Here is a 27,508-nt window from a genome sequence, read left to right on the forward strand (position 1 = left end):
TATTTTCTCCCTCACTAACCTGTCAATCTCCTCATTTGAATTCCTTGATACTGTCACTTGTCCACTTAAGCTTAACATTGTTGTCATCTATTGCCCACCAGGTACATTTAGAGTTCCTCAATGAGCTTGACACCTTCATAAGCTAATTTCCTGATGGTCACCCCTCTTCGTACTGGGCGACTTCAACCTCCCGATGTCTGTCTTCAATTAATTTCTTCCCACTCTTTGCCTCTTTTGACCTCACCCTTTCCCGGTCCCCTCCCACTCACAAGGCAGAGAATACACTTTACATCATCTTTACTAGAGGCTGTTTACCTACTAATCTCACTGCAACCCCCCTCCAGGTCTCTGATCATTACTTTGTTTCCTTTTATGTCTCCCTCTCCTCCAACCCTACACAGATGGGCATGCGCCGTCGCAATCTTCGCTCTCACTATTCTCTCTTCTTCTATCCTATCATCTCTGCTTCTGCTAAATCCTTCTCCCCGTCTCCTGAATTTGCCTCTTCAACCTTACTCTTCTCCCTTTCCGCATCCTAGGACACCCACTGCCCCCTTTCCTCCCGGCCGTCTCGGCCCTCCCCTTCTGCTCAGCCCTCCCCTCCTACTCTGACTCATTGCGAGCTTACAGGGCTGCGGGCAGCTGAGCGAAAAAGTGTTGTTTTCAACCAATCATCCTTTCATTCCCTTCTCTCTACCTTCTGCTGCTAGAGCCACTTTCTATCAATCAAAATGTTAGGCTTCTGCCTCTATCCGTAGGAAACTATTTTCCACCTTTTCCCTCCTTAATTCTCCAATCCCTCCCTACGACTTTGTCAACTACTTTGAAAAGAAAGTTGATGACATCCGCTCCTCATTCACTCAGCCTATTGAGTCCACTGGTCCCACTCACACAACTACCCTACGCCTTGACTTCTTTCTCCCCTCTCTCTCCAGATGAAATCCTGCGACTAGTGAGGTCCGGCCGACCAACAACCTGCTTGTTCGACCATATCCCCTCTTCCAGATGTCTGGGGACCTTCTCCCACTCCTCACTTCTCTCATCAACTCATCCCTGACCACTAGCTGCGTCCTCTGCCTTCAAAATGGCCAGAGTCGCTCCCCACCTCAAAACCAACACTCGACCCCTCTGACGTCACACTACAGACCGGTATCCATTCATTGTCTTTCCATTACACTTCAGCGCGCAGTCTCTGACCAACTCTCTCGCTATCTTCTCAGAACAATCTTCTTGACCCAAACCAGTCAGGATTCAAGACTGTCCCCCTCCCGTAGAGCAAAGAACCTTGGTGTGACCCTGGACAACACCCTGGCGTTCTCTGCAAATATCAAAGTCAGTGACTCTGCTCTACAACATTCTTAGGGTACAACCCTACCTCACACAGGAAGCGGCACAGGTCCTAGTGGCAGCAGGTAGCCTAGTGGTTAGAGCCTTGGGCCAGTAACCAAAAGGTTTCTGGATCGAATCCCGAGCTGTCATTCTGCCCCTGAGCAAGGCAGTTAACCCACTGTTCCCCAGGCGCCAAAGACGTGGATGTCAAGGCAGCACCTCACTGATTCAGAGGGGTTGGGTTAAATGCAGAAGACACATTTCAGTTGAAGGCATTCAGCTGACTAAGTATCCCCCTTTCCCTAACCCAGGCACTTGTCATCTACTGCAATACGCTTTTGGATGGGCTCCCCGCTTGTGCCATCAAACCCCTGCACGAACTTGATTTCCCCCCCGACTAGTTCTGAATTTGCTGATAGCTACTTTATTGAGGAATGACTGAGATACAGTTTTTGTTGTCCAACCTAGCCATCTTAAGATGAATGCACTAACTTTAAGTCGCTCTGGATAAGATCGTTTGCTAAATGACTAAAATGTAAATGTATATAACATTTATTGAAATGGGTTATGGCAAATAGGAAAAATATTTGGAATGTCACTCGTGCTGTGCGCTGCCACTGCGAGGCGCCAGTCAAGTTCAAATAGGCTAAACCGTTGTCTGTCAAATCAGACACCCAACCCTACTATGCTATATCACACATTTTCACTAATCCCCATATACAGTGGGGAGAACATTTGATACACTGCCGATTTTGCAGGTTTTCCTACTTACAAGCATGTAGAGGTCTGTAATTTTTATCATAGGTACACTTCAACTGTGAGAGACGGAATCTAAAAAAAATCCAGAAAATCACATTGTATGACTTTTAAGTCATTAATTTGCATTTTATTGCATGACATAAGTATTTGATACATCAGACAAGCAGAACTTAATATTTGGTACAGAAACCTTTGTTTGCAATTACAGATATCATACGTTTCCTGTAGTTCTTGACCAGGTTTGCACACACTGCAGCAGGGATTTTGGCCCATCCTCCATACAGACCTTCTCCAGATCCTTCAGGTTTCGGAGCTGTCGCTGGGCAATACAGACTTACAGCTCCCTCCAAAGATTTTCTGTTGGGTTCAGGTCTGGAGACTGGCTAGGCCACTCCAGGACCTTGAGATTCTTCTTACGGAGCCACTCCTTAGTTGCCCTGGCTGTGTGTTTCGGGTCGTTGTCATGCTGGAAGACCCAGCCACGACCCATCTTCAATGCTCTTACTGAGGGAAGGAGGTTGTTGGCCAAGATCTCACGATACATGGCCCCTTCCATCCTCCCCTCAATACGGTGCAGTCGTCCTGTCCCCTTTGCAGAAAAGCATCCCCAAAGAATGATGTTCCCACCTCCATGCTTCACGGTTGGGATGGTGTTCTTGGGGTTGTACTCATCCTTCTTCTTCCTCCAAACACGGCGAGTGGAGTTTAGACCAAAAAGCTATATTTTTGTCTCATCAGACCACATGACCTTCTCCCATTCCTCCTCTGGATCATCCAGATGGTCATTGGCAAACTTCAGACGGGCCTGGACATGCGCTGGCTTGAGCAGGGGGACCTTGCGTGCGCTGCAGAATTTTAATCCATGACGGCGTAGTGTGTTACTAATGGTTTTCTTTGAGACTGTGGTCCCAGCTCTCTTCAGGTCATTGACCAGGTCCTGCCGTGTAGTTCTGGGCTGATCCTTCACCTTCCTCATGATCATTGATGCCCCACGAGGTGAGATCTTGCATGGAGCCCCAGACCAAGGGTGATTGACCGTCATCTTGAACTTCTTCCATTTTCTAATAATTGAGCCAACAGTTGTTACCTTCTCACCAAGCTGCTTGCCTATTGTCCTGTAGCCCATCCCAGCCTTGTGCAGGTCTACAATTTTATCCCTGATGTCCTTACACAGCTCTTTGGTCTTGGCCATTGTGGAGAGGTCGGAGTCTGTTTGATAGAGTGTGTGGACAGGTGTCTTTTATACAGGTAACGAGTTCAAACAGGTGCAGTTAATACAGGTAATGAGTGGAGAACAGGAGGGCTTCTTAAAGAAAAACTAACAGGTCTGTGAGAGCCGGAATTCTTACTGGTTGGTATTTTATTGTCATGCAATAAAATGCTAATTAATTACTTAAAAATCATACAATGTTATTTTCTGGATTTTTGTTTAAGATTCCGTCGCTCACAGTTGAAGTGTACCTATGATAAAAATTACAGACCTCTACATACTTTGTAAGTAGGAAACACTGCCGATTTTGCAGGTTATCAAATACTTGTTCTCCCCACTGTACGTGCAACAGGATCCTGGTGAGACTCACCGACAATTAGGCCTATTTCACAGTGATGGTCATCGTATCCACAGGTCATCATGGTGCCCACAGTGTCGTTGATCACCGACACAATGTCAATGTCAAAGTCCTAGAAAGAAATAAACAGGACATAATTAACTTATCAAGTGACTTACCTAGTAGCCAGTGTGCTGTGATTGACATCATTACGCATGACGCAACACCTATGACGCATGACGCAGCGTTCATAAATTCAGTTATTCTGCGCTCTGGAACACTCAGACGAGAGTGCTCTGAAATCAGAGTAGATGGCCAGAATTAACAATGTCCATTGAGAAGGCACAACGACTATACCACTTAGCTAAGAATGAAGTGAATAATCAAGTCAATAAAAGCTGCATAGTTAGCATATAGTTAATATACTGCATGGCAAGTTCGATGTATTAGTAGCCAACTCACATTAGGTAACTAGCATACCGGTACATACTGCTGTAATGCTATGTGGTTCGTAAGGATAGTGTAGCTAACAAATTGTCAGCCAACATAACATGTAATGTAATTGATTTAAATCATGACTTTATTACATTACTCAACATTTTAATGTTTGGCATAATTAGTTAAAGAAATTAATTTGTTGGACTTCGGCTGCATATTTTTCATCATTTAGTTCAAATCTGAAACCGTTGTGAAGCCATACCCATTTTCAGAAGAATTGAAGAACTGCATTATGGGCCCTAAAAGCACGGGAAAAGTGTCCACCGCTTGTATACTTTGTATACTTGGTCACTGGGCTCCCTCCATCTGATGGCAACATTGTCATTCTGACGGTAGTGGACCGGTTCTCCAAGGCCACCCATTTCTGCACCCTTATTGGGTTGTTGGCCAGCCTGTCCTCCGGATTCCATCCCCAATCCAACGGGCAGTCAGCGCGAGCTAACCAGGACCTAGAAACCACCATAAGATGCCTGGTCTCAACCAACCCCACTACCTGGAGTCGACAACTGGTCTGGGTGGAGTATGCTCGGAACACCCTTCCCTGTTCAGCCACAGGACTCTCCCGTTTTGAGTGCTCAATGGGGGTATCAACCTCCACTCTTCCCAGAACAAGAGCAAGAGGTCCACGTACCCTCGGCCCAGATGTTTGTCCTCCACTGTCGACGTACCTGGAGAAGAGCTCAAGCGGCACTTCTCAAGACCAACTTTCGGTATCGTTGACAAGTGGACCGTCGCCGGACTCCAGCTCCCCGCTACCGCATTGGGCAGAGGGTATGGCGCTTTCCACTCGGGACCTGCACCTTCGAGTGGAGTCCCGCAAACTGTTCCCCCCCATCTCATTGGTCCTTTTCCCATCTCTAGGGTCCTTAGTTCCACTGCTGTCCATCTTGTGTTACCCTGTACCCTCCGTATTCACACAACTTTCCATGTGTCTAGGATTAATCCTGTGTCTCACAGCCCTTAGTCGTCTGTCTCCAGGCCCATTCCCCCCGTCATCGATGGCCATCTGGCATACACGGTGAAATGCCTCCTGGGTGTTCGACCACGGGGCAGGGGTTTCCAGTACCTGGTTGACTGGGATGGTTACGGCCCGGAGGAGAGGTGCTGGGTTCCCGCTAGAGACATCCTGGACCCGGCCCTCATCGCCAACTTTCACCACCGAAATCCCAGTCACCCAGGTGGCGTCCCTAGAGGGTGGGGGTACTGTCATGCCTTCATCTATTTCACCTGTCTTGGTGATTAGTCCCCAATCATTAGTCCCCGGTGTATTGATCCCTGTGTTTCTCTCTGTGCCAGTTCATCTTGTTTTGCCAAGTCAACCAGCGTTTCTCCTAGCTCCTATCCCAGTCTGTTTTTTCCTGGCCCTCATGGTTTTGACCATTGTCGATCCTGACGCCAAATCAAATTTTTATGGTCACATACATGTTTAGCAGATGTTATTGCGGGTATAGCGAAATGCTTGAGTTTGTAGCTCCAACAGTGCAGTAATGTCGAACAAGTAATATCTAACATTTCTCTGTTGCGCCTTGTTCACCACACTGTCTGTGTGGGTGGACCATTTCAGTTTGTCAGTGACGTGTACGCCGAGGAACTTGAAGCTTTCCACCTTCTCCACTGCGGTCCCGTTGATGTGGAAAGGGGGGTGCTCCCTTTGCTGTTTCCTGAAGTCCATGATCAGCTCCTTTGTTTTGACGAAGTGAGGGGTTATTTTTTTCATGGCACCACACTCAGAGCCCTTACCACCTCCCTGTAGGCTGTCTCGTCATTGATGGTAATCAAGAATACTACTGTTGTGTCTGCACAATGACGTGGCCACGCAGTCCTAGGTGAATAGGGAGTACAGGAGGGGGCTGAGCACGCAACCCTATGGGGCCACAGTGTTGAGGATCAGCAAAGTGGCGATGTTTCCTACCTTCACCACCTCGGGGTGGCCTGTCAGGAAGTCCAGGACCCAGTTGCACAGGGCGGGGTGCAGACCCAGGGCCCCGAGCTTAATGATGAGATTGGAGGGTACTAAGGTGCTGAATTCTGATCTATAGTCAATGAACAGCATTCTTACTTAGGTTTTCCTCTTGTCCAGATGGGATAGTGCAGTGCAATGGAGATTGTATCAACTGTGGATCTATTGAGGGGGTATGCAAATTGAAGTGGGTCTAGGGTGTCAGGTAAGGTAGTGGTGATATGATCCATGACTAGTCTCTCAAAGCACTTCCTAATGACAGAAGTGGATGCAATGGGGCAATAGACATTTAGTTCAGGTACCTTTGCTTTCTTGGGTACAGGAAAAATGGTGGCCATCTTGAAGCATGTGGGGACAGCAGACTGGGACAGGGAGATTGAATATGTCCGTAAACACTCCAGCCACCTGGTCTGTGCATGCTTGGTGGACAGGCTAGGGATGCCATCTGGCACGGCAGCCTTGCGAGGGTTAACAAGCTTAAATGTTTTAATCATGTTGGCCACGGAGAAGCAGAACCTACAGTCCTTGGTAGCGGACCGCCTCAGTGGCAATGTGTTATCCTCAAAGCAGGCGAAGAAGGTGTTGAGCTTATCTGGAAGCAAGACGTTGGTGTCCGATGTGGCTGGTTTTCCTTTTGTAGTTCGTGATTGTCTGTAGACCCTGACACGTACGTCTCGTGTATGAGACATTGAATTGCTACTCCACTTTGTCTCTATACTGACATTTTGCATGTGATTGCCTTACAGAGGGAATAACAACCCTGTTTGTATTCAACCATATTCCCAGTCATCTTGCCATGGTTAAATGCAGTGGTTTCTCGCTTTGTTTGGCACAAATGCTGCCATCTATCCACGGTTTCTGGTTAGGGTAGATTTTAATGGTCAGTCACATCTCCTGTACACTTCCTGATAAACTCAGTCACCGTATCAGCGTATTCAATGTTATTCTCAGAGGCTACCCGGAACATATCCTAGCCCTCGGGATAAAAAAAATATTGAAGTATGGATTCCGATTGGTCAAACCAGCATTGAATGGGTACAGTGCCTTGCAAAAGTTCATCCCCCTTGGTGTTTTTTCCTATTTTGATGCATTACAACCTGTAATTTCAATTGATTTTTATTTGGATTTTATGTAATGGACATACAAAATAGTCCAAATTGGTGAAGTGAAAAATTTGTTGAAAGAAAATTCAAATTCAAAACGGAAAAGTGGTGCATGCATATGTATTCACCCCCTTTGCTATGAAGCCCCTAAATAAGATCTGGTGCAACCAATTACTTTCAGAAGTCACATAATTATTTAAAGTCCACGTGTGCAATCTAAGTATCACATGATCTCAGGATATCTACACCTGTTTTGAAAGGCCCCAGAGTCTGCAACACCTCTAAGCAAGGGGCACCAGCAAGCAAGCGGCACTATGAAGACCAAGGAGCTCTCCAAACAGGTCAGGGACAAAGTTGTGGAGAAGTACAAATCAGGGTTGGGTTATAAAAAAATACCAGAAACCTTGAACATCCCACGGAGCACCATTGAAAAATTGAAAGATTATGGCACCACCACAAATGTGCCAAGAGAGGGCCCACCCACCAAAACTCACGGAGACCAGTCAAGGAGGGCATTAAACAGAGTCAACGATAAGACCAAAGATAAACCTGAAGGAGTTGCAAATCTCCACAGCAAAGATTGGAGTATCTGTCCACAGGACCACCTTAAGCTGTACACTGCACAGAGCGACCAGAAAAAGCCATTGTTTAACGGGGAAAAAATGGTGTTTGCCAAAAGGCATGTGGGAGACTCCCCAAGCATGTGGAAGAAGGTACTCTGGTCAGATTAGACTGACTTTGAGCTTTTTGTCCATCAAGGAAAATGCTATGTCTGGTGCAAACTCAACACCCCATCACCCGAGAACACTATCCCCACAGTGAAGCATGGTGGCAGCATCAAGCAGTGGGGCTGTTTTTCATCAGCAGGGACTGGGAAACTGGTCAGAATTGAAGGAATGATGGATAGTGCTAAATACAGGGACATTCTTGAGGGAAATCTGTTTGTCTTCCAGATATTTGAGACTGGGACATAGGTTCACCTTCCAGCAGGGCAATGACCCTAAGCATACTGCTAAAGCAACACTCAATTGGTTTAAGGAGAAACATTTAAAAGTATTGGAATGACCTAGTCAAAAGCCCAGACCTCAATCCAATTGAGAATCTGTGGTATGACTTAAAGATTGATGTACACCAGCAGGAACCCATCCAACTCGAAGGAGCTGGAGCAGTTGTACCTTGAAGAATGGGCAAAAATCCCAGTGGCTAGATGTGCCAAGCTTATAGAGACATACCAAGAGACTTGCAGCTGTAGTTGCTGCAAAAGGTGTCTCTACAAACTATTGACTTTGAGGGAGTGAATAGTTATGCACGCTCAAGTTCTGTTTTTTTGTCTTATTTCTTGTTTGTTTCACAAACACTATTTTGCATCTTCAAAGTGGTAGGCATGTTGTGTAAATACAATTACACAAACCCCCCAAAAATACATTTTAATTCCAGGTGTAAGGCAACAAAATATGAAAAATGCCAAGGGAGTGAATACTTTCACAAGCCATTGTACTTCAGTCAATGTGTTGATAGAACTTCGGTAGCATTTTCCTAAAATTTGCTTTGTTCAAATCCCCAGCTTCAATAAATGCATCCTCAGGATATGTGGTTTCCAGTTTGCATAAAGTTCAGTGAAGTTCTTCGAGGGCTGCCGTGGTATCGGCTTGAGGGGGAATATACATGGCTGTGACTAACCGAAGAGAATTATCTTGGGAGGTAATAGGATTGGCATTTGATTGAGGTAATCTAGGTCGGGGAAAAAAAAGAACTTGAGTTCCTGTATATTATCATAATCACACCATGAGTAGTTAATCATGAAACATACATCCCCGCCCTCCTTCTTCCCGAAGAGATTTAATCCTGTCTACGGGTTGAACTGAGAAACCAACTGGCTGTACGGAGAGCCATGTTTCTGTGAAACAGAGCATGTTACAATCCCAGATGTCTCCCTGCAAGGAAATCCATGCCCTCAGCTCATCAACTTTATTGTCCAGAGACTGAACATTAGCGAGTAATATACTTGGAAGTCCACTCTGAGTACCTCTACTCCGCCAGCGGTGTTTTGGATCAACCTTTGGAAACAGTTCTATTGCCCTCGTGGGTACGAACAAAGGATCCGATTCGGGAAATCGTATACCTTATCGTAATGCTGGTAAGTTACCACCGCTCTGATATCCAAAAGTTATTCCGCACTGTACGTAATAACAAGTTTCTGACCTAATAATGTAAGAAAAAACACAAAAATAAAAATACTGCAAAGTTGCCTAGGGGCTAGAAGAACAGCTGCCCTCTATCAGCACCATTTTGACTGACCTTCATGTAATGATGGACTGTCCTCCATGAAGCTGGTTGAGAGAATGCCAAGAGTGTGCTCATCAAGGCAAAGGGTGGCTACTTTGAAGAAACTCAAATACACAATTTACTGATTTCTTTAACACCTTTTTTGGTAACTACATGATTCCATATGTTAGTTCATAGTTCTGATATCTTCACTATTATTCTACAATGTAGAAAATAAACAAATAAAGACAAACACTGGAATGAGACGGTGTCCAAACGTTTGACTGGTACTGTACATATACAGTGCCTTCGGAAAGTATTTAGACCCCTTGACTTTTCCCACATTTTGTTACAATACAGCCTTGTTCTAAAATTGATTAAATTATTTTCCCCCCCTCAATCTACACACAATACCCCATAATGACAAAACAAAAAATATTGTTAGAAATGTTTGCACATTTATTAAAAGTAAAAAACAAATACCTTATTTACAGAAGTATTCAAACCATTTGCTATGGGACTCGAAATTGAGCTCAGGTGCATCCTGTTTCCAGTGATCATCCTTGAGATGATCACCGTGCAGCCAGCCCTAGGAAGAGTCTTGATGGTTCGAAACTTCTTCCATTTAAGAATGATTGTGGCCACTGTGTTCTTGGCGAACTTCAATGCTGCAGAAATTTGTTGGTAACCTTCCCCAGATCTGTGCCTCGACACAATCCTGTCTCAGAGTTCTACTGACCATTCCTTCCAATTGTCCGGCTTGATTTTTGCTCTGACATACACTGTCAACTGTGTGAACTTATACAGACAGGTGTGCCTGTCCAAATCATGTCATATCATTTGAATTTACCACAGGAAGACCACAATCAAGTTGTAGAAACATCAAGGATGATCAATGGAAACAGGATGCATCTGAGCTCACTTGAGTCTCATAGCAAAGGGTCTGAATAATTATGAAATTTGGTGTCTGCTCTTTCTTATTAATACATTTGTAAAATAAAAAGAATGTAACCCGTTTTCGCTTTGTCCTTATGGGGCGTTTGGTGTATATTGATGAGGGAAAAAATGTATTTAATCAATTTTAGAACAAGGCTGTAATTCGATGGACATTTTATACATGTGCTGTTCTAATAACAGCAAGTGACTGACTGAACAAATCCTCATCCTTATCAGTATCTGCAATTTGGCAGTACGCCTAGACCTTGTTTTGACAACTTAATATGTCAAGGTCTCAGCTTAAAGAGAAGAAGCCTCGTGAGGTATTGGTATGTCACATGTTATGAACCAGTCAGTATTGGTCGGCATTATGAATTAAACAAAACGGTAATGATGAATTAATTATGCTAAATCATGCAAATATAACTTGTCTTATACACAGCTATACACAGACAATTGCTGGGACTGCCCTAGCAGAGCTTCTGACAGACATTCACTATGGTGCATTAAGTTTGTTGGAAACTCTCCAGCTCGCTGACAAACAATGATTCATTTAAAATGTACTTTGAGTGTCCCTGTTTAAGAATTTCCACAACGGTAAAAAGTTAAGGGGCCTGAATACTTTCCAAACGCACTGCGTGTACATACACAGCACATTCCCATAATACCCATCACAGAGTGGGCTATAAAATAAATATGTTTTATTGTCACACCAAATGGGTGCAGTAAAATGTGTTTTATAGGGTCAGCCAAAGTAGTACGGCGCCTTAGGGTTACGTACACCTGGCCCAACGCTGTAACCGCTAGGTAACCTGCGCCCTATGACTTACCCCCCCCCCCTCGAATTTTGAATACACCTTAAGACATGAAAGGATAACTACTGTAAAGCTCAGTATGAAGAGTTTGACTTAATGTTCCATACAAAATGGGTAAATACTCCAAGGTTCATCAGTGCTGTCATTTATTTAAGCATGGGAACAAAGTCACACAGACATGTCAGCTACTAACAAGCATTATTCAGAGTGTGATGTTATAAAATAGAAAAATTGCAAAAACAAAAACCTTGTTGTTATTTCTCTTTTGTGTTATAAAATCTTGATTTATTATACAGTACCAGTCGAGTTAACACACCTACTCAAAGGTTTTTCTTAATTTTTACTATTTTCTACATTGTATAATAAGAAGACATTAAAACTATGAAATAACACATATCATGTACTAACCAAAAAAAAGTGTTAAAACAAATCAAAATAGATTTTATATTTGAGATTCTTCAAAGTCAAACCCTTTGCCTCTGACAGCTTTGCACACTCTTGGCATTCTCTCAACCAGCTTCATGAGGTAGTCACCTGGAATGCATTTCAATTAACAGGTGTGCCTTGTAAAAGTTAATTTGTGGTATTTCTTTCCTTCTTAATGCGTTTGAGCCAATCAGTTATGTTGTGACAAGGTAGGGGTGGTATACAGAAGATAGCCCTATTTGGTAAAAGACCAAGTCCACATTATGGCAAGAATAGCTCAAATAAGCAAAGAGTTTGTCAGTGACGTGTACGCCGAGGAACTTGAAGCTTTCCACCTTCTCCACTGCGGTCCCGTTGATGTGGAAAGGGGGGTGCTCCCTTTGCTGTTTCCTGAAGTCCATGATCAGCTCCTTTGTTTTGACGAAGTGAGGGGTTATTTTTTTCATGGCACCACACTCAGAGCCCTTACCACCTCCCTGTAGGCTGTCTCGTCATTGATGGTAATCAAGAATACTACTGTTGTGTCTGCACAATGACGTGGCCACGCAGTCCTAGGTGAATAGGGAGTACAGGAGGGGGCTGAGCACGCAACCCTATGGGGCCACAGTGTTGAGGATCAGCAAAGTGGCGATGTTTCCTACCTTCACCACCTCGGGGTGGCCTGTCAGGAAGTCCAGGACCCAGTTGCACAGGGCGGGGTGCAGACCCAGGGCCCCGAGCTTAATGATGAGATTGGAGGGTACTAAGGTGCTGAATTCTGATCTATAGTCAATGAACAGCATTCTTACTTAGGTTTTCCTCTTGTCCAGATGGGATAGTGCAGTGCAATGGAGATTGTATCAACTGTGGATCTATTGAGGGGGTATGCAAATTGAAGTGGGTCTAGGGTGTCAGGTAAGGTAGTGGTGATATGATCCATGACTAGTCTCTCAAAGCACTTCCTAATGACAGAAGTGGATGCAATGGGGCAATAGACATTTAGTTCAGGTACCTTTGCTTTCTTGGGTACAGGAAAAATGGTGGCCATCTTGAAGCATGTGGGGACAGCAGACTGGGACAGGGAGATTGAATATGTCCGTAAACACTCCAGCCACCTGGTCTGTGCATGCTTGGTGGACAGGCTAGGGATGCCATCTGGCACGGCAGCCTTGCGAGGGTTAACAAGCTTAAATGTTTTAATCATGTTGGCCACGGAGAAGCAGAACCTACAGTCCTTGGTAGCGGACCGCCTCAGTGGCAATGTGTTATCCTCAAAGCAGGCGAAGAAGGTGTTGAGCTTATCTGGAAGCAAGACGTTGGTGTCCGATGTGGCTGGTTTTCCTTTTGTAGTTCGTGATTGTCTGTAGACCCTGACACGTACGTCTCGTGTATGAGACATTGAATTGCTACTCCACTTTGTCTCTATACTGACATTTTGCATGTGATTGCCTTACAGAGGGAATAACAACCCTGTTTGTATTCAACCATATTCCCAGTCATCTTGCCATGGTTAAATGCAGTGGTTTCTCGCTTTGTTTGGCACAAATGCTGCCATCTATCCACGGTTTCTGGTTAGGGTAGATTTTAATGGTCAGTCACATCTCCTGTACACTTCCTGATAAACTCAGTCACCGTATCAGCGTATTCAATGTTATTCTCAGAGGCTACCCGGAACATATCCTAGCCCTCGGGATAAAAAAAATATTGAAGTATGGATTCCGATTGGTCAAACCAGCATTGAATGGGTACAGTGCCTTGCAAAAGTTCATCCCCCTTGGTGTTTTTTCCTATTTTGATGCATTACAACCTGTAATTTCAATTGATTTTTATTTGGATTTTATGTAATGGACATACAAAATAGTCCAAATTGGTGAAGTGAAAAATTTGTTGAAAGAAAATTCAAATTCAAAACGGAAAAGTGGTGCATGCATATGTATTCACCCCCTTTGCTATGAAGCCCCTAAATAAGATCTGGTGCAACCAATTACTTTCAGAAGTCACATAATTATTTAAAGTCCACGTGTGCAATCTAAGTATCACATGATCTCAGGATATCTACACCTGTTTTGAAAGGCCCCAGAGTCTGCAACACCTCTAAGCAAGGGGCACCAGCAAGCAAGCGGCACTATGAAGACCAAGGAGCTCTCCAAACAGGTCAGGGACAAAGTTGTGGAGAAGTACAAATCAGGGTTGGGTTATAAAAAAATACCAGAAACCTTGAACATCCCACGGAGCACCATTGAAAAATTGAAAGATTATGGCACCACCACAAATGTGCCAAGAGAGGGCCCACCCACCAAAACTCACGGAGACCAGTCAAGGAGGGCATTAAACAGAGTCAACGATAAGACCAAAGATAAACCTGAAGGAGTTGCAAATCTCCACAGCAAAGATTGGAGTATCTGTCCACAGGACCACCTTAAGCTGTACACTGCACAGAGCGACCAGAAAAAGCCATTGTTTAACGGGGAAAAAATGGTGTTTGCCAAAAGGCATGTGGGAGACTCCCCAAGCATGTGGAAGAAGGTACTCTGGTCAGATTAGACTGACTTTGAGCTTTTTGTCCATCAAGGAAAATGCTATGTCTGGTGCAAACTCAACACCCCATCACCCGAGAACACTATCCCCACAGTGAAGCATGGTGGCAGCATCAAGCAGTGGGGCTGTTTTTCATCAGCAGGGACTGGGAAACTGGTCAGAATTGAAGGAATGATGGATAGTGCTAAATACAGGGACATTCTTGAGGGAAATCTGTTTGTCTTCCAGATATTTGAGACTGGGACATAGGTTCACCTTCCAGCAGGGCAATGACCCTAAGCATACTGCTAAAGCAACACTCAATTGGTTTAAGGAGAAACATTTAAAAGTATTGGAATGACCTAGTCAAAAGCCCAGACCTCAATCCAATTGAGAATCTGTGGTATGACTTAAAGATTGATGTACACCAGCAGGAACCCATCCAACTCGAAGGAGCTGGAGCAGTTGTACCTTGAAGAATGGGCAAAAATCCCAGTGGCTAGATGTGCCAAGCTTATAGAGACATACCAAGAGACTTGCAGCTGTAGTTGCTGCAAAAGGTGTCTCTACAAACTATTGACTTTGAGGGAGTGAATAGTTATGCACGCTCAAGTTCTGTTTTTTTGTCTTATTTCTTGTTTGTTTCACAAACACTATTTTGCATCTTCAAAGTGGTAGGCATGTTGTGTAAATACAATTACACAAACCCCCCAAAAATACATTTTAATTCCAGGTGTAAGGCAACAAAATATGAAAAATGCCAAGGGAGTGAATACTTTCACAAGCCATTGTACTTCAGTCAATGTGTTGATAGAACTTCGGTAGCATTTTCCTAAAATTTGCTTTGTTCAAATCCCCAGCTTCAATAAATGCATCCTCAGGATATGTGGTTTCCAGTTTGCATAAAGTTCAGTGAAGTTCTTCGAGGGCTGCCGTGGTATCGGCTTGAGGGGGAATATACATGGCTGTGACTAACCGAAGAGAATTATCTTGGGAGGTAATAGGATTGGCATTTGATTGAGGTAATCTAGGTCGGGGAAAAAAAAGAACTTGAGTTCCTGTATATTATCATAATCACACCATGAGTAGTTAATCATGAAACATACATCCCCGCCCTCCTTCTTCCCGAAGAGATTTAATCCTGTCTACGGGTTGAACTGAGAAACCAACTGGCTGTACGGAGAGCCATGTTTCTGTGAAACAGAGCATGTTACAATCCCAGATGTCTCCCTGCAAGGAAATCCATGCCCTCAGCTCATCAACTTTATTGTCCAGAGACTGAACATTAGCGAGTAATATACTTGGAAGTCCACTCTGAGTACCTCTACTCCGCCAGCGGTGTTTTGGATCAACCTTTGGAAACAGTTCTATTGCCCTCGTGGGTACGAACAAAGGATCCGATTCGGGAAATCGTATACCTTATCGTAATGCTGGTAAGTTACCACCGCTCTGATATCCAAAAGTTATTCCGCACTGTACGTAATAACAAGTTTCTGACCTAATAATGTAAGAAAAAACACAAAAATAAAAATACTGCAAAGTTGCCTAGGGGCTAGAAGAACAGCTGCCCTCTATCAGCACCATTTTGACTGACCTTCATGTAATGATGGACTGTCCTCCATGAAGCTGGTTGAGAGAATGCCAAGAGTGTGCTCATCAAGGCAAAGGGTGGCTACTTTGAAGAAACTCAAATACACAATTTACTGATTTCTTTAACACCTTTTTTGGTAACTACATGATTCCATATGTTAGTTCATAGTTCTGATATCTTCACTATTATTCTACAATGTAGAAAATAAACAAATAAAGACAAACACTGGAATGAGACGGTGTCCAAACGTTTGACTGGTACTGTACATATACAGTGCCTTCGGAAAGTATTTAGACCCCTTGACTTTTCCCACATTTTGTTACAATACAGCCTTGTTCTAAAATTGATTAAATTATTTTCCCCCCCTCAATCTACACACAATACCCCATAATGACAAAACAAAAAATATTGTTAGAAATGTTTGCACATTTATTAAAAGTAAAAAACAAATACCTTATTTACAGAAGTATTCAAACCATTTGCTATGGGACTCGAAATTGAGCTCAGGTGCATCCTGTTTCCAGTGATCATCCTTGAGATGATCACCGTGCAGCCAGCCCTAGGAAGAGTCTTGATGGTTCGAAACTTCTTCCATTTAAGAATGATTGTGGCCACTGTGTTCTTGGCGAACTTCAATGCTGCAGAAATTTGTTGGTAACCTTCCCCAGATCTGTGCCTCGACACAATCCTGTCTCAGAGTTCTACTGACCATTCCTTCCAATTGTCCGGCTTGATTTTTGCTCTGACATACACTGTCAACTGTGTGAACTTATACAGACAGGTGTGCCTGTCCAAATCATGTCATATCATTTGAATTTACCACAGGAAGACCACAATCAAGTTGTAGAAACATCAAGGATGATCAATGGAAACAGGATGCATCTGAGCTCACTTGAGTCTCATAGCAAAGGGTCTGAATAATTATGAAATTTGGTGTCTGCTCTTTCTTATTAATACATTTGTAAAATAAAAAGAATGTAACCCGTTTTCGCTTTGTCCTTATGGGGCGTTTGGTGTATATTGATGAGGGAAAAAATGTATTTAATCAATTTTAGAACAAGGCTGTAATTCGATGGACATTTTATACATGTGCTGTTCTAATAACAGCAAGTGACTGACTGAACAAATCCTCATCCTTATCAGTATCTGCAATTTGGCAGTACGCCTAGACCTTGTTTTGACAACTTAATATGTCAAGGTCTCAGCTTAAAGAGAAGAAGCCTCGTGAGGTATTGGTATGTCACATGTTATGAACCAGTCAGTATTGGTCGGCATTATGAATTAAACAAAACGGTAATGATGAATTAATTATGCTAAATCATGCAAATATAACTTGTCTTATACACAGCTATACACAGACAATTGCTGGGACTGCCCTAGCAGAGCTTCTGACAGACATTCACTATGGTGCATTAAGTTTGTTGGAAACTCTCCAGCTCGCTGACAAACAATGATTCATTTAAAATGTACTTTGAGTGTCCCTGTTTAAGAATTTCCACAACGGTAAAAAGTTAAGGGGCCTGAATACTTTCCAAACGCACTGCGTGTACATACACAGCACATTCCCATAATACCCATCACAGAGTGGGCTATAAAATAAATATGTTTTATTGTCACACCAAATGGGTGCAGTAAAATGTGTTTTATAGGGTCAGCCAAAGTAGTACGGCGCCTTAGGGTTACGTACACCTGGCCCAACGCTGTAACCGCTAGGTAACCTGCGCCCTATGACTTACCCCCCCCCCCTCGAATTTTGAATACACCTTAAGACATGAAAGGATAACTACTGTAAAGCTCAGTATGAAGAGTTTGACTTAATGTTCCATACAAAATGGGTAAATACTCCAAGGTTCATCAGTGCTGTCATTTATTTAAGCATGGGAACAAAGTCACACAGACATGTCAGCTACTAACAAGCATTATTCAGAGTGTGATGTTATAAAATAGAAAAATTGCAAAAACAAAAACCTTGTTGTTATTTCTCTTTTGTGTTATAAAATCTTGATTTATTATACAGTACCAGTCGAGTTAACACACCTACTCAAAGGTTTTTCTTAATTTTTACTATTTTCTACATTGTATAATAAGAAGACATTAAAACTATGAAATAACACATATCATGTACTAACCAAAAAAAAGTGTTAAAACAAATCAAAATAGATTTTATATTTGAGATTCTTCAAAGTCAAACCCTTTGCCTCTGACAGCTTTGCACACTCTTGGCATTCTCTCAACCAGCTTCATGAGGTAGTCACCTGGAATGCATTTCAATTAACAGGTGTGCCTTGTAAAAGTTAATTTGTGGTATTTCTTTCCTTCTTAATGCGTTTGAGCCAATCAGTTATGTTGTGACAAGGTAGGGGTGGTATACAGAAGATAGCCCTATTTGGTAAAAGACCAAGTCCACATTATGGCAAGAATAGCTCAAATAAGCAAAGAGAACTTTGAAAGTTTCTTAAATTGCAGGGCTTGATGGTTCTTGCGACTATGATGAAACTGGCTCTCATGAGGAACACCACAGGAAAGAAAGCCCCAGAATTACCTCTAATGAACTTCTCCTCTGCAGCAGAGTTACCAGCCCAAATAAATGCATCACAGAGTTCAAGTAACAGACATCTCAACATCAACTGTTCAGAGGAGACTGCGTGAATCAGGCCTTCATGGTTAAAGAAACCACTACTAAAGGACACCAATAAGAAGAAGAGACTTGCTTTGGCCAAGAAACACAAGCAATGGACATTAGACCGGTGGAAATCTCTCCTTTGGTCTGATGAGTCCAAATTTGAGATTTTTGGTTCCAACCGCCCTGTCTTTTTGAGATGCAGAGTAGGTGAACGGATGATCTCTGCATGTGTGGTTCCCACCGTGAAGCAAGGAGGAGGAGGTGTGATGCTGTTGGGGTGCTTTGCTGGTGACACTGTCTGTGATTTATTTAAAATTCAAGGCACACTTAACTAGCATGGCTACCACAGCATTCTGCAGCGATACGCCATCCCATCTGGTTTGCGCTTCGTGGGATTATCATTTGTTTTTCAACAGGACAATGACCCAACACAGCTCCAGGCTGTGTAAGGGCTATTTGACTAAGAAGGAGAGTGATGGAGTGCTGTGTCAGATGACCTGGCCTCCACAATCACCCGACCTCAACCCAATAGAGATGGTTTGGGATGAGTTGGACGGCAGAGTGAAGGAAAAGCAGCCAACAAGTGCTCAGCATATGTGGGAACTCCTTCAAGACTGTTGGAAAAGCATTACAGGTGAAGCTGGTCAAGAGAATGCCAAGAGTGTGCAAAGCTGTCATCAAGGCAAAGGATTGCTACTTTGAAGAATCTAAAATATATTTTGATTTGTTGAACACTTTTTTGGTTACTACATTATTCCATGTGTGTTATTTTCTAGTTTTGATGTCTTCACTATTATACAATTTTTCACTGGTACTGTATATTTGTATGGCGTATCTTTTTTCTTGATATTGGTGGGTTGAGTGTGATGGTCTCTTTCTAAACTTGAATAAACACTAGGTTTCAGTTCATCTTAATGTTGCTGGCCTGAAGCCTTCATGTTATACTTTCAGCATAACCTATATAGGTCAGATTACTTTTGTAGCACACAGTGTCTGGGAGTTTGCTAGGAGGCCATACATTATCTGTATGGAAGGAAAAAGGCATGATGTGGCAAGGTGGTAGGCACAAAGAGTGCTGCCACTGGTGCATAACCTTGGCCCATTCATTTTCCACTGACTCACCCCTCTCTTTATGATGGCTTTCCTCAGAAGGCTGACCACATCTCTCCCTTCCACCCCATGCGACTTGAAGCCCTTGGTCCATGACACCAGAATACTCTGCATGAACATACACACGCACGCACACAGACAATGACAACTTCTGGATCATTCTGAAGGCTCAAACCTCCAAATCAGAGTTCTGTTTTTCTCTTTAAATTTCAAATGCGGTCCTCAATAGTGAACCTCCTTATTCCTCACCTCATCCAGTTTGGTCTGCTGGCAGGGGAAGGAGAAGGTGAAGCCCAGAGGAAGCTTCTGGTTCTTGATCCCCAGCTTCTCCATGAAGTTAGCAAGACACTCAGCAATATGGTCGAAGAGCTAAGGGCGAAACAGAGGGGTGTTAACATACAGCAGCAAACTGGTCAATGTGCTAGTAACCCCTTCAGTTCATTGATATGATCTATGGTTTTTCCCACCCCATTTTTCTCTAATTTAAGCGAAATTATGATGTTATGGTCAAATATTACATATATGACATAAAAGCCATTACCAACCTCAACTCTTATTGAACACCCCGAATGTTGTCTTTACCCAACACAGTTCGAATTAGAAATATCTATGAAACCCCTATTCCAGAACCAGATGTTCTTCCCAGCATCAAAGTTAGCGATGTTATACAAATGTCATAAATCAGACCTACCGACATTGATACTGCTTGGTCTGAACGATGAGGCAGTGTTTAAAGGGACAATCAGCAGTTGCTACATACATATCATTCATGTATAAAACATTATTTTTATGTATCTGTTGATTCTTGAAGAATATAACTCATGAGCTTATTAGTTTCGTACCCCATCAGAACCCAAAATAGAAAACTGTTTTATACCAATGTTTGTAAACAAAGTAAATGTAAACAAACCAGTTACAGCCTCATAACATAGTTAAAACTATAATTTTGATATCATGGATGGTCAGTCCTTACATCCATAGGTCTGTGTGTTAATTACATTTCTCCAGCCCCATCCCTCAACTTTTTACAGAAACAGTGGTGGAGTTGTTGCTTTGTTTTTGTTTAAACTCCCGATTGGCCCTTTAAGCGGTCACAGTAATAAGGTCAAAGGTCAAGCATCTGGCCCATTGCATGGATTTGCTGTGTGAATTTAGGTCATTCCTGATGTCCATTGAAATGAACATCCCCTTCTCCTCTCACCTCTTCGCCGCTGCCCCTCATCAGCTCCTCAGGAATGGCATAGATCTGGTTCTCCATCTCCACCTTCTGCTTCCCGTTGTCAGACACCTTCACCAGCAGGACCCGGAAGTTGGTCCCACCCAGGTCGAGAGCCAGGAAGTCTCCCTTTTCTGGAAGAGTCAGGGAAAAAACACACACATACTCAAAAATGCTGCAAAGCAATAAACTTTTTTTAAAAACACAAACTAACAGTACTAAGTCTACTAAACTGCAATAGAGAGGGTAAAGAAAACAGGTATACCAAATATTTAAGTGGGAATGTGGTGCTCGTCTGAGTAAATAAATTATATACTACAAGTCTTCCAAACAGCCTAAATGGAGGACAACAATAAATCCAAGAATGTACCAAAAATAGGACTAATGGTATTTTTCATGTCATAGTACTATTTTATAAAGAGTGTATACGTTTCTACCACAGTCTTTATGAAAGTTACAAAGCTGCAATAGAGATAACCATGAGCAGCAATAATGTTGATTGGAGCAGGGGTGATCACAAGTCAGACTAAAATGAATTTCATTACAACCACAGAGGACATTGACCATGAAGCAGTAGGCTCCTTCTGAACATCGGAGTCCTCTTTGAAAAGTGATGTCTTTAACCTATTGCCAATAACATACCCATGTTTATGAGATATAAAGGGGAATCTTTCAATGGACTGACCTTATTTTATAATGCATAACAACCAACATAAAATGTTAATTACCAAACTATAAGGTTTTATTCAATGCAATAAACAAGTATAAAATAAGTTTTGAATCCTGTCACATTTGAGTGAATAGCCTACCGAACATTCAACATCAGTGGCTAACCACATAATTTAGATTGAAAAAAAAACCACATCGAAAGGAAGGAGAGAGAACGAGGAGAGAGAGAGAGAGAGAGAGTGAGTCAGAAATAGCGCTGTCACACACACACACACACAATCCCAGATTTTTTCAATACAGATTTTTTTTAACATTGAACAATATATTGATAACGGGTAGAACAAATAAAAATATCTAATTTCTGCTGAACCTTCTATACTGCAATTGTCTACCATAGACACTTACTCTACAGCAGTGTCCCCCCATGCACTAAACAACTGATTCAAATAACCAACTCTTCATCAAGCTTTGATTATTTGATGATGTAGTGCACATAAAAATAACTTTTGACGTTAAATGGCCATGTACCTGTCACGTTCTGACTTATTTCCTTTGTTTTTGTATTTAGTTAGTATGGTCAGGGCGTGAGTTGGGTGGGCAGTCTGTTTGATTTTCTATGATTTGGGGATTTCTATGTTTCGGCCTAGTATGGTTCTCAATCAGAGGCAGGTGTCATTAGTTGTCTCTGATTGAGAATCATACTTAGGTAGCCTGGGTTGCACTGTTTGTTTGTGGGTGATTGTCTATGTTAGTGGCTTGTGTCTGCACAGTTCTAATTTGTAGCTTCACGGTCGTTATTTGTTTATTGTTTTGTATGCAGTGTTCAGTATTTTATTAAAGATTTACCATGGACACTTACCACGCCGCATTTTGGTCTTCCGATCCATCTCGCCTCTCCTCTTCAGATGAAGAGGAGGACGACCATGACAGTACCGAACGCAAATACAAGTTAAATGCGTTTCGTTCGTATTTTCAACTCTACTGATGGTTATGTCAAAAACTGTTGCGTTTATATAGCAAATGTGCCCACTCTGGTCTTGGCATGTGAGCTATAGACAATAACTCGCAGATAGGCTATCTAAATTATGAGATTATTATGGATAAGAGATTTGTCAAATGGCAACCAAGCATTGATCATGTCACCAGAATAAAACCTTCGTTATATATTGGAAAGGAACATCAAGCTCATCACTTTGCACATTCACCACCCTGTGAAGTTCATCACTTATTTAATCTGTAGCCTAATAAAGTGCACTGTACTGCTTTGTAAGACATTTTACTTAGTTGTTTTGGTGGGCTGGCCTCCCATCTGCTCTGTAATCAAAGTATTCCCATAGTTCGCTTCTGCAGACAGTTTGGTCAACAAGCTGCGGACACTGAGCTATAATAAAAGTTGTGTGTGTGAAGGTATGAAATTTACGTTTGAAGAAGCCATGCTCTTCTTGCTTGCTTCTTAAGTAAGTGGCTTGCTCGGTGTCAGCTGCATGTGCAAACGCAGCCTGGCTAGCTACTGCCCCCTTCAGTTATTTGTCTGAATCTTTGACGTCACATGAGACACCTTTGATACAAGTACAGAAAGTAACAATAATTTGTCTGTCAAAGATTCAGACTCGATCCTCTCAATCCACATATGATGTCACGTGAGACAAATTTGACATAAGTACAGAAAGTAACAACAATTCTAGTACCAAACCGCTTGTTTTAGTATAAAAAAAAGTACAGAAGCTTCGGTAATATCGTGCAACACTAGTCAAAAGAGTGAGAGAGAGACAAGATAGAGAGGCAGGGAAAGTGAGAATGATGAGAAAGAGGGAGGGAGACATAACAGTGGTTCAGCTGGATAGACACTTATCTGATAGGTTGGAGTTTAATATGCCAATAATGACCAGAATCAACAGGCTGAGCAAACCGGGGTTTGGCCTGGTTGCTTTTGCACTTTCTCTGCAATTCACATTTACCATTCCTCTCCAGTCACTTACGACAAATCACCTTCCCCAGTCTCCAAGAGTGGTTTTTGCCACCTGATATACTTTTGATATGGCCCGGTCACAGTCACTAACACAGGTCAAACTCAAAGGAAAACGCAGCTGGGACATTTCAATGTTCATGCAGCATAGGCCTACCGCTAGAATGTAATGTCTAGATGGGATACAGCTACGTCAACAAACAAAAACAAATGGGGGGGGGGTTTTAGCTAACCTTAACCCTTTTCCTAACCTTAACCTAATTCTCCTAAGCTGCTACATTCATTTTCCTAACCTGCTGGTAAGTTCTTCTAACCTGCAAAAAAAGTCAATTTTGACAAAAGCTGTGTCCCTTCTAGACAAAACCCTCCTAGAGTGCATGTCCAATTAATTTAATTAAAAGTGGTATGCTAGTGTGGATGGATATTATAACAGAGCCCAGATTTTCTATGTGCCATTCTTCACCAGCATACTCTCATTAGCTAAAGGTTCATCATGGTTCTGGGGATCCAAAGGGGTGCACATTTTGTTCTTGACCTATCACTCACACACCCAATTTAAGGCTTGATGATGAGTGGATTAGTTGAATCAAGTGGGTGAATGCTAGGGCAAAAACAAATGGTGCCAAGATTGAGAAACTAGGGCGAAGATTGAGAAACCCTGATCTAAAGAGCTGTCAAACAAAAAAACTCCCTCCTATTCTCACCTCAACAACCAGTCCATAGTTGACATATTTCTAAGCATGGGTTGTGCTGTTTCTTGAAGATTCCAATTACTGTGCATGAGAAGGCTTGATGGCCAGGTCTCTCTTGGGAGAGAGGTCTTCTGACACCAATGGCACTTTTTCATTCAATACAGGTTAAATAAGATAAAAAAACACTTTAGATGGGGCCAGAGTCATATAGCTATAAATATATATATATCCATCTATGGCTCTTAACTGGGCTTAGCTGTGTCATTCTGACACAGTTCACTGACACAGGTCATATTCTGCAGCTGAGACACACAGCTTCAGGATTTATGTGCTTTTCACCACCAGTCTCTCATTCTACCAGCCTGCCCTCATCTAAGCAAGTTACAAATATGAAATTATTGAAGGATTGTGCAATTTTTCTTATTCCAGTAAAGTGCATTGGTAGGCAAGGCATGGGTCTCTATGGACTCTAAGAAGGGCATGCGGCATGGATGTACTGAGATTTCTCCAGGCCTCCCTGAAGAAAGAAGTCTTCTGACCTCGATGGGACTTCCTGATTAAATAACATTTAAGTCTGCGTCCCAAATGGCACCCTATTACCTTTATAGTGAACTACTTTTGACCAGTACTTTTGGCCAGTCCCACTGTAAAGGGAATGTGGTGCCATTTGGGACACAACGTAAATAGAATAGAAATTACTCAGATGTCTGTCAGACCCCCTCACCTGTCCCGTCAGGGGTGGAGCGCACAAACGTGGGCAGCATCTTCACAGCAGCCGTAGGGTTGGAGTCACGGCCCAGCCCCTTATCCATCTCCCTCCGGAACCTCTCAGACACGTCAATCAGGTTCTCGTCCGATAACCGCAGGTGGTACAATAATTTATCCACCTTAAGAGGGAGAGAGAGAGGAAGAAAACAGAGTAAGATAAATATACAGAGCATTCGGAAAGTTTTCAGACCCAATGACTTTTTCCACATTTTGTTACGTTACATCCTTATTCTAAAATTGAATTAATTATTTTTTTCCATCAATCTACACAAAATACCCCATAATGACGAAGCAAAAACAGGTTTAGACATTTTTGCAAATACTCAGTACTGTTCAAAAGTTTGAGGTCATTTAGAAATGTCCTTGTTTTTGAAAGAAAAGCAAAAAAAATGTACCATTAAAATAACATCACATTGATCAGAAATACAGTGTAGACATTGTTCATGTTGTAAATGACAATTGTAGATGGAAATGGCAGCTTTTTAATGGAATATCTACATAGGCGTACAGAGGACCATTATCAGCAACCATCACTCCTGTGTTCCAGTGAAACGTTGTGTTAGCTATTCCAAGTTTATAATTTTAAAAAGGCAAATTGATCAATAGAAAACCCTTTTGCAATTACAGTTGAAGTAGGAAGTTTACATACGAGTTTTAATGACACCAACCAAAGTGTTTTTCAACCACTCCAGAGTTCCTCTGTCCAGTGTCTGTGTTATTTTTCCCATCTTAATCTTTTATTTTTATTGGCCAGTCTGAGAAATTGCTTTTTCTTTGCAACTCTGCCTAGAAGGCCAGCACCGGAGTCGTCTCTTCACTGTTGACGTTGACTGGTGTTTTGTGGGTACCATTTAATGAAGCTGCCAGTTGAGGACTTGTGAGGCGTCTGTTTCTCAAACTAGACACGAATGTACTTGTCCTCTTGCTCAATGTCTACAGTACACTGTATTTCTGATCAATTTGATATTATTTTAAAAATGGACCAAAAAAAAATGCTTTTCTTTCAAAAACAAGGACATTTCTAAGTGACCCCAAACTTTTGAACTTGAGTGAATATAAAAAAAAACAGAAATACCTTATTTACATAAGTATTCAGACCCTTTTGAAAGAGACTCAACATTTAGGTCAGGTGCATCCTGTTTCCATTGATCATCCATGAGATGTTTCTACAACTTTATTGGAGTCCACCTGTGGTAACTTCAATCGATTGAACATGATTTGGAAAGGCACACAGCTGTCTCTATAAGGTCCCACAGTTGACAGTGAATGTCAGAGCAAAAATCAAGCCATGAGGTCGAAGGAATTGTCAGTAGAGCTCCGAGACAGGATTGTGTTGAGGCACAGATCTGGGGAAGGGTACAAAAACATTTCTGCAGCATTGAAGGTCCCAAAGAACACAGTGGCCTCCATTATTCTTAAATGGAAGTAAACTCAGCAAAAAAAGAAACGTCCTCTCACTGTCAACTGCGTTTATTGTCAGCAAACTTAACATGTGTAAATATTTGTATGAACATAAGATTCAACAAATGAGACAAACTGAACAAGTTCCACAGACATGTGACTAACAGAAATTGAATAATGTGTCCCTGAACAAGGGGGGAGGGGGTGGGGGTGGGGTCAAAATCAAAAGTAACAGTCAATGCAGCTGGTGGCCACACCAGATACTAAGTACTGCAGTGCATCTCCTCCTCATGGACAGCAGCAGATTTGCCAGTTCTTACTGTGAGATGTTACCTCATTCTTCCACCATGGCACCTGCAAGTTCCCGGACATTTCTGGGGGGGTATGGCCCAGCCCTCACCCTCCAATCCAATAGGTCCCAGACGTGCTCAATGGGATTGAGATCTGGGCTCCTTGCTGGCCATGGCAGAACACTGACATCCCTGTCTTGCAGGAAATCACGCACGGAACAAGCAGTATGGCTGGTGGCATTGTCATGCTGTTGGGCCATGTCAGGATGAGCCTGCAGGAAGGGTACCACTTGAGGGAGGAGAATGTCTTCCCTGTAATGCACAGCGTTGATAATGCCTGCAATGACAACAAACTCAGTCTAATGATGCTGTGATACCACCCCAGACCATGAAAGACCCTCCACCTCCACCTTCGACGATAAACGCAAATCCGACCTTCAACCCTGGTAAGAGAAAACCACGACTCGTCAGTGAAGAGCACTTTTTGCCAGTCCTGTCTGGTCCAGCGACGGTGGTCCTGTCTGTGTCCCTAGGGGACATTGTTGCCGGTGATATCTGGTGAGGACCTGCCTTACAACAGGCCTACAAGCCTTCAGTCCAGCCCCTCTCAGCTTTTGTGGACAGTCTGAGCACTGATGGAGGAATTGTGCATTCCTGGTGTAACTTGGACAGTTGTTGTTGCCATCGAGTACCTGTTCGGCAGGTGTGATGTTCGGATGTATCGATCCTGTGCAGGTGTTGTTACACGTGGTCTGCCACTGCGAGGACAATCAGATGTCCGTCCTGTCTCCCTGTGGCGCTGTCTTAGGCGTCTTACAGTACAGGCATTGCAATGTATTGCCCTGGCCACATCTGCAGTCCTCATGCCTCCTTGCAGCATGTCTAAGGCACGTTCACGTGCAGGGACTCTGGGCATCTTTCTTTTGGTCAGAGTCAGTAGAAAGGCCTCTTTAGTGTCCTAAGTTATCATAACTGTAACCTTAATTTCCTACCATCTGTAAGCTATTAGTGTCTTAACGACCATTCCACAGGTGCATGTTCATTAATT

The 27,508-nt window shown here is 42.7% G+C and overlaps 1 protein-coding gene across 1 annotated transcript in view; it reads right to left on the reverse strand.

Annotated features, from left to right (window-relative positions):
• LOC110536248 (hexokinase-2) overlaps positions 1-27,508 on the reverse strand; it is a 103,750-nt gene that overhangs the window by 57,754 nt on the left and 18,488 nt on the right. Inside the window, exons 2-6 of the mRNA XM_021621928.2 lie at positions 24,726-24,888; positions 20,660-20,808; positions 19,708-19,827; positions 19,471-19,566; positions 3,669-3,768 (exon numbers count right to left, since the gene is read on the reverse strand). Of these exons, the coding sequence (XP_021477603.2) occupies positions 3,669-3,768; positions 19,471-19,566; positions 19,708-19,827; positions 20,660-20,808; positions 24,726-24,888 (628 nt within the window). The remainder of the gene's footprint in view (positions 1-3,668; positions 3,769-19,470; positions 19,567-19,707; positions 19,828-20,659; positions 20,809-24,725; positions 24,889-27,508) is intronic.

This window comes from Oncorhynchus mykiss, chromosome 11 (genome assembly GCF_013265735.2).
Source record: "Oncorhynchus mykiss isolate Arlee chromosome 11, USDA_OmykA_1.1, whole genome shotgun sequence".
In the NCBI taxonomy this organism is placed as follows: Eukaryota; Metazoa; Chordata; class Actinopteri; order Salmoniformes; family Salmonidae; genus Oncorhynchus; species Oncorhynchus mykiss.